The 7,193-nt window shown below is 47.8% G+C and overlaps 1 protein-coding gene across 1 annotated transcript in view; it reads left to right on the top strand.

The window, feature by feature from the left end:
* The first annotated feature begins 3,053 nt into the window (after nucleotides 1–3,053).
* The window catches only part of LOC135111472 (triple functional domain protein-like), a 105,375-nt gene continuing 101,235 nt past the window's right edge, over nucleotides 3,054–7,193 (top strand). Inside the window, exon 1 of the mRNA XM_064024788.1 lies at nucleotides 3,054–3,909. Within this exon, the coding sequence (XP_063880858.1) occupies nucleotides 3,193–3,909 (717 nt within the window). The 5' untranslated portion in view covers nucleotides 3,054–3,192. The remainder of the gene's footprint in view (nucleotides 3,910–7,193) is intronic.

Here is a 7,193-nt window from a genome sequence, read left to right on the forward strand (position 1 = left end):
TTTTTTTCCTTTTTTCTCATTCCACCTTTTTGGGGAATGTGGAGAGACACTGTTGAGCCGTGACCTGAGAGAGAGAGAGAGAGAGAGAGAGAGAGAGAGAGAGAGAGAGAGAGAGAGAGAGAGAGAGAGAGAGAGAGAGAGAGAAAGGCCCAACTGATATGCTCTCTAATACATTCATAGTCTTTCGTTTCTCATTCTCTTTTATGAGCGTTTTATTGCTGAAGGATTTGCAGCGAAACATGAGGAGGAGTGAATGTGGTGAATGTGGTTGGGTGTGGCTGGGACGTTTGCTGGGGAATGAGGAGGAAAGAGATGGGGAGGGTGAAAATATAAAGGTATATGAGGGAGTTTAGTGGGGAGTTTGGTACGTGGAGTTGTATGGAGGGTGAACAGGTAGAAGGGTGACTTGGGGTTGGGGAGAGAGTTAGAGATATGAGGTTAGAAAGAGAGAAAGGAATTGATTTAGTTAGGGAAGAGTGGGGAAGCTTATTGAGGTTAACTGTTGAAAGGTTACGATTGTAGATAGGGTTGGGGAAGTTGCACTGAGTGGGGGGACTTAATTTACAGTAGGGGATTTAATTAATTTGGTTGGGGTTTTCTGGGGAATTTTAAGGGGAATTTCTGTGGGGTTGGGATACTAGAAATTGGGAGCTTTGGGGAAGAAGAGGTTGGTTGGGGAGGTTAGGGTTCAGTTAGGTTGGAGTTGGGATTTGTCGGATTAGAAGGCTGGGGAATAAGAGAAGTTGGTGGGGGTTTACTGAAGGGGGAAGGAAGGGGGTTCGGGGTTGTGGTTATGAATTCTTAATGTTTTGTTGTAGTACATTTTTGCATTTTCTCAACTTGTTCCAACCACTTCTCTTCCTCTTCTTTCTCTCCCTATTCTTCTTCGTCTTCGTCTTCCTCTTCAGTGTTTTTTTTTTCCTTTTCCTTTTTCTTGTTCTCGTTTTTTATTGTCCATTTCCTTTTGCCTCATCTCTCTCTCTCTCTCTCTCTCTCTCTCTCTCTCTCTCTCTCTCTCTCTCTCTCTCTCTCTCTCTCTCTCTCTCTCTCTCTCTCTCTCTCTCTCTCTCTCTCTCTCTCTCTCTTACTCACCGCCATCCTTCACCTTTGATCTCCCATACATCTCTCACCGTCCTTTCCTTCTCCGTCTACCTGGCTGATCGCTTACCTGTCCTTTCTATTACCTGTCCTTGTGTTACCTGGATCTCGGTACCTGTTGCGTCCCCCTCGTCATCTCACCTGGTGTAGGGGGGAACGACCTGCCTGTCTGTACCTGCCCGTCTTTACCTGAGCACCTGGTCGTGTAAGAGAGAGAGAGAGAGAGAGAGAGAGAGAGAGAGAGGAGAGCTGTGTAAGTATTAATAGTTTTTAGTTGTTTTATTCATTTATGTATTTTTATTGCAGTATTTTGTATATAGTTATGATGCGAGTAATGGAGAAGTTGCGAAAGGAGGAGAAGGAGGAGGAGGAGGAGAGGAAGGGTTCTAAGTGGAAAAATGCATGAATGAGCATTAACATTCTCTCTCTCCATTTCCTCCTTCATTCATTATCTTTCTTATTCTTCTTTGTTGTCTTTCTTTTTCCTCTCCTCCTTCTGCTTCTATTTATTATTCTTTCTCTCTCTTATTCTTCTGTTCTGATCTTCTTCTTCTTCTTCTTCTTCTTCTTCTTCTTCTTCTTCTTCTTCTTCTTCTTCTTCTTCTTCTTCTTCTTCTTCTTCTTCTTCTTCTTCTTCTTCTTCTTCTTCTTCTTCTTCTTCTTCTTCTTCTTCTTCTTCTTCTTCTTCTTCTTCTTCTTCTTCTTCTTCTTCTTCTTCTTCTTCTTCTTCTTCTTCTTCTTCTTCTTCTTCTTCTTCTTCTTCTTCTTCTTCTTCTTCTTCTTCTTCTTCTTCTTCTTCTTCTTCTGCAAAATGCCAGACGTGAAGGAGAGGAAATAAGAATGAAATAAATATTCAACTCGTGCTTTAAAAAAAAATAAAAACTGGTTATGCAAATATTATGAAACGTGAATGACGATTGGAAATAACACTGTCATTCCTCTGGCTTTCTTTTCTCTCTCTTCTCTTCTCTTTTTTTCTCTCTTTTTTTCATTTTCTCTCTCCCTTATTTTTCTCTTCCTTCCCTGATCCGTGGTTTCAGTGACTCGTAAAATGTTGAAATGTTTGAAGGGAGTCCGTGGTGGTTATTCATTTTCATTTAGCGTCTATTCACTAACACGTCTGTATGTATTTTTTAAGGCGTATATGGAAAACCCTCCGACATTTTTCACATCGGCGAAAACTTGGACGACATTCTTTTGGCTTCGCTTCGTTCGGTTTCAGTGAGTTTCGTTATGTTGTTTTCCCACCTGCGCCGCCCGTGCTGGCTTGGTGGGCAGGGGTTGAGGAGGGAAGGGGGAAGGGGGCTGATTGTTGCTTTGGTGGTGGTGGTGGTGGTGAAGGTGGTGGAAATAAAGGTGAAATGGTGATGGATGTGGTGGTGGTGATGGAAATGGTACGTAGTGTATGGGTTGTGAATATAATTGTGGTGATGTTGACGTGGTGTGGTGGTAAGGGTAGGGAAATGGTGGTGCTTGTGGTGGTAGTGGTGGTTTTGTGGTGATAGTGGTGGTGGAAATAACGTGAATGTGGTGGTCGTGGTGACACTGGTAGCTTAGGTGATGGTTATTATTGTGGTGGTGAAGGAGGCGGACAGGAGGCAGACTGGGACCAGGCTGAGTGTTGGGTGCAGGCTCCGGGTGGGGCAGGGCAGAGTGAGTCGTGGGTAGCTGACTGCCTGGCCGTGCCCGACGCCCCTTCGGAGGTGCACGCAGGACCCGAGGCGGCGGAACGCACCCGGGAAATATTTAAGCGTCGGCACCTCCCTGACTGGTGACTGGGAGGGCGAGGGTGGCGGGAGGGAGGTTAGATGTGCGGGGGATGGGGGAGGGAGGGATGGAGGGGGAGCGAGGAGTCTGGTTTGAATGGGTGGCGGGGGTCTGGGACTCGGGGAGTGGGGCGGCCAGCGGGTCAGTACGCCCGTGGTCTCCGTGGTGAGAGGGTTGCGCTGCGCCGCTCCGCTGGTACTATGTGCTACGGCCACACTGCTGCTGTGCTGACGGGGAGCTCCAGGAAGATTGACAGTGCGCCGCGTCCGTGCCGGGAGTGACGCGTCGGTGAGGTGTCGCCGCAAGGCTGCACCGTCCTCGGCTTGTATGATTCTCTTTAAGAAATTCTTGTTCATGAATATCGGTGCCCCATGCAGACAGTCGGGCCTGTACGCCTTCTGGGCCGCCATGGGATCCCCCGAAGAGGAGCGACGTTGCGTCAAGCTCACCAGATTTAAGAAAATGTCGTCCACGCCCGAGCTGGACAAGTATGACGACGAGGGGGAGGACGGCAGCGAGGCGGAGGAGGCGGGAGTTGCGTCAGAGGAGGAGGAGGAGGAGATGCCTCCTGAGGTGCCCGCTGACGAAGGTGATACAGTGCCCAAGGTGACCGTGGCCACGCCGCCCAAACCCACATACGTGGCCACGCCGCCCAAACCTACATACGCTGATAAAGTGAAGGGCGTGCGTAGTGTGGCGGCAGGGACGACCTGCGCAGTGCTGGCGAGAACTGTGGAGAACAGCAAGGCGGCGGGCAGGCGTGGGAGTGAACAGAGTGAGGCGCCCGCCCGCCAGGCCCCGGCGCAGGCCGCGAGTGAGGCCGACGAGACTGAGGAATCCCCGCCGGAGTTCCTGAGCTGCGGGGATCAGGACTCCCTCCACCTCAGTGATGTGGAGGACACTCATAACTCATTCACCTCCACCCCTACCTCCTCCACCTCTTCCACCTCATCCTCACCGGCGCCTCTGGATATTTCGGACGTGCTTCGTATCAGCGAGGACGTGCTGGCCCAGAGCCCCGGCAAGACCCTCAGACTCCTCCAGGTGGGTGGCAGGTGCCCCGCGCCAGCCCGTCACCTGCCGAACCCGCGCCCACACGCCTGGCACACCTGGCGGGCGGCGGCGCGGTGGTGGCGGTGGCGGTGGCGGCGGCGTGGGAGGGAACATGTGGGGATGGGCGAGGTCTGCTGCCTCCAGCTGACAACCCACACGACAATAACAGTGACCGTCTCTTTACTTTTCAACGACTCTGTGCTGTGCTGGAGCGCGCGCATACACACACACACACACACACACACACACACACACACACACACACACACACACACACACACACACACTCCGACACGCACACCACACCTGGAATGACGAGAACCAGTCTCGCCTCCATCTTTGTCCAAAAACAGCTAAGGGAGTAGGAACCCGCCCGAGATCCGCCCCAGACGCCGCTATCCAGGCAGCTCACGGGTCACGGGTGTCTCGGTGACCTCGGGGCGTGCCTAGGGTGCCAAGTGTCCCCGCGGCGCCACCAGGACTACCCCAACCCCCCAACACGGCCTTCTGACTCACCCTCCCTCCCCTTCCCTTCCTGGCCCGCCTACTCGTCCTGTCTCCTCGGTCTACCCTTTACTGCCACTGATCATTCTCTCTCTCTCTCTCTCTCTCTCTCTCTCTCTCTCTCTCTCTCTCTCTCTCTCTCTCTCGTGAGTGTGTCAAGGCAGCAGCGGTGAGGTATGGGTGGGTGGATAATTTCTCATCACGCAGCCAGCCATTTCCTATCTCTCTCTCTCTCTCTCTCTCTCTCTCTCTCTCTCTCTCTCTCTCTCTCTCTCTCTCTCTCTCTCTCTCTCTCTCTCTCTCTCTCTCTACCTCATGCAACACGCGGCGGTCACAAGTCGCCAAAATAGTCCGGAAAAATCGTGACATTTTACCTAACCAACAGTTTAATTGGAGAGTGGAAGAGGGGAAGTGAGGGAGAGGAAGGGTGGATGGGAGAGTGAGGGGGGTTACATCCTACAGGAGTGAGCAGTGGTGTTGATCAGTCCCTCCCTGACTCCTTCCCTCCCTCCTTAGGCGTTTCCCGTCATTAAGCTGTTGTCAGGACCCGGGCGCTCTCTTTCCCCCCTCTCTCATTCCCTCCTTGCCTTCTCGTCTCTCTCTCTCTCTCTCTCTCTCTCTCTCTCTCTCTCTCTCTCTCTCTCTCTCTCTCTCTCTCTCTCTCTCTCTCTCTCTCTACCCTCTTTCTCGTTTCTCGTCTTCGTCTTTCTCCCTCCCTTCCTCTCTCCCTTCCTGATCTTATCCTACTGCGAGTTAGGTGGCCCCGAGTCGTCCCTCTTCTTCCTCTTCTTCTTCTTCTTCTTCTTCTTCTTCTTCTTCTTCTTCTTCTTCTTCTTCTTCTTGTATCGACACCACCTCATCCCAGCCGTTGTTCTCAGCTAGTCTGTGAACCTAAGCACACACACACACACACACACACACACACACACACACACACACACACACACACACACACACACACACACACACATAAATAGATTAACAGTTTATTGGCCACATTTTCAGTTATACCCAGTGCATGACGAATGAACACACACACACACACACACACACACACACACACACACACACACACACACACACATATAAACTAACACCGTGAAGCAGAAACAGTCCATGCCTCCTTAGTGAGATAAGGGCGCCACGCTTGATGCATCAGTAATAAGCTAAAAGAAGCCCAAGGAAATAATATTTTAATGTACGAGTCCTTATATTATAAGGACTCGTACATTAAAACGCTCATTCTCGCGCGGATCTTATTAGGTTACAAGGCCGCGAGTGTGTTACGAAATCCTGATATCACACACACACGCACACGCACAAGTAAGTGGAGAAAATTTAATAGTCTGTGCTTAATTGGGCATGAGTACTGCGCGAACTTTAGAAAGCTACCTAATATGTGCGAGTTTTATATAATGCTTATCAATTTATTATAACGGGACTTGAGGAATATGGCGAGGAAAACGAGAAAAGAAAACGGTGTGCTGAAAAAAAAAATATATATATATATTATGTAGTTTGTTTTCTAATTATGTACTGATGTTTCGCTTTAATTCAGAGGTTACGTTTTAAGGAAGAGAAACTTATTTTTTCTTTCATTTTTTTCTCTTTTCTGGTTATGTTATGATATTTCGCTTTAATTCAGAGTTTACATTTTAAGGAAGTGAATCAGATTTTTTCTTTTTTTTTCATTCCTTTTTTTTTTTTTTTTTACACGTACGAATGAGTCAAGCCAAGGACACAAAAAAAGGAATCTAAACTCGCTCAGCATTGTAAAGTGACTGTAAGGTGACCGTGCTGGTGAGGGAAGGGAATAACAATCTTTGGAGCTTTCTTCTTTATATACAACATACACAGAATGTACAAAGATACGTGTCTGACAGTATGATGCTCCCAGAAAGATAAACACAGAAGAATCAAGATAAACTACCCACTTTTATCCTCTTACAAAAAATCTAAAGCCGTTAATTGCAAGATAAATAAAATATGCTTCCCATTCACATAATCACTTAAGTAACCCAAGATAATTTTACTGAACCAAAAAAATAAGACGAAGCACTGAAATGTTTACACTCCTCAGGCGCTATTCTCGCTCCCAGTGGCGTCTTTCGAGATTATACTTGTAGATTGTACCAGACGTTGTAATTAAGTTGAGGAGAAGCATAGCAGCCGCAGAGTTACTCAAGATCTTGGCTGCAATGGTCGTTCTTTGTCAGCATTCAGAGCGCTGTTAAGAAAATACATGAACACGAAGAGGAAAGAGAAGGAGTTGATATTACCCAGGATACTTTTACACTAGTACAAAACAGTGTCTTAAATTTATAGATAGGGGAAAAAAAAAGTGTGTAGATTTGAAAGAAGTAAAGGAAAATTTGTGATCTGCTTCTACAAATATTTTTCACTTTTTCTCTCTTATACATGGAAAAAAATGTGTATTAGTTAAAAGATTAAAGGACAAAATCTCAACTTCGTGCATAGATATACATATTTGCTGTTTTTTTTTCTTGTTTCTCTTCTTTTCTTAATGGTGAGGTGACAGTGATGAAGTAAGGCTGAGGGACAGGTGTGAGTCGTGTGTGGCAGTGATGGGCGGATGACAGGTGTGGGGTGGGGAGGGAGGGATAGGGATTGGTGATAATGAAGAGGAGAAGGGAGGAGAGGAGAGGAAGGGAGTGCAGTGGGGGAAGAATTTAAATCAGAGGGTTTATGTGTGTGTGTGTGTGTGTGTGTGTGTACGTAGATCACTTCTATTTCATCTTTCCTTCTTTGTC

This window comes from Scylla paramamosain, chromosome 22 (assembly GCF_035594125.1).
Source record: "Scylla paramamosain isolate STU-SP2022 chromosome 22, ASM3559412v1, whole genome shotgun sequence".
Taxonomy (NCBI): Eukaryota; Metazoa; Arthropoda; class Malacostraca; order Decapoda; family Portunidae; genus Scylla; species Scylla paramamosain.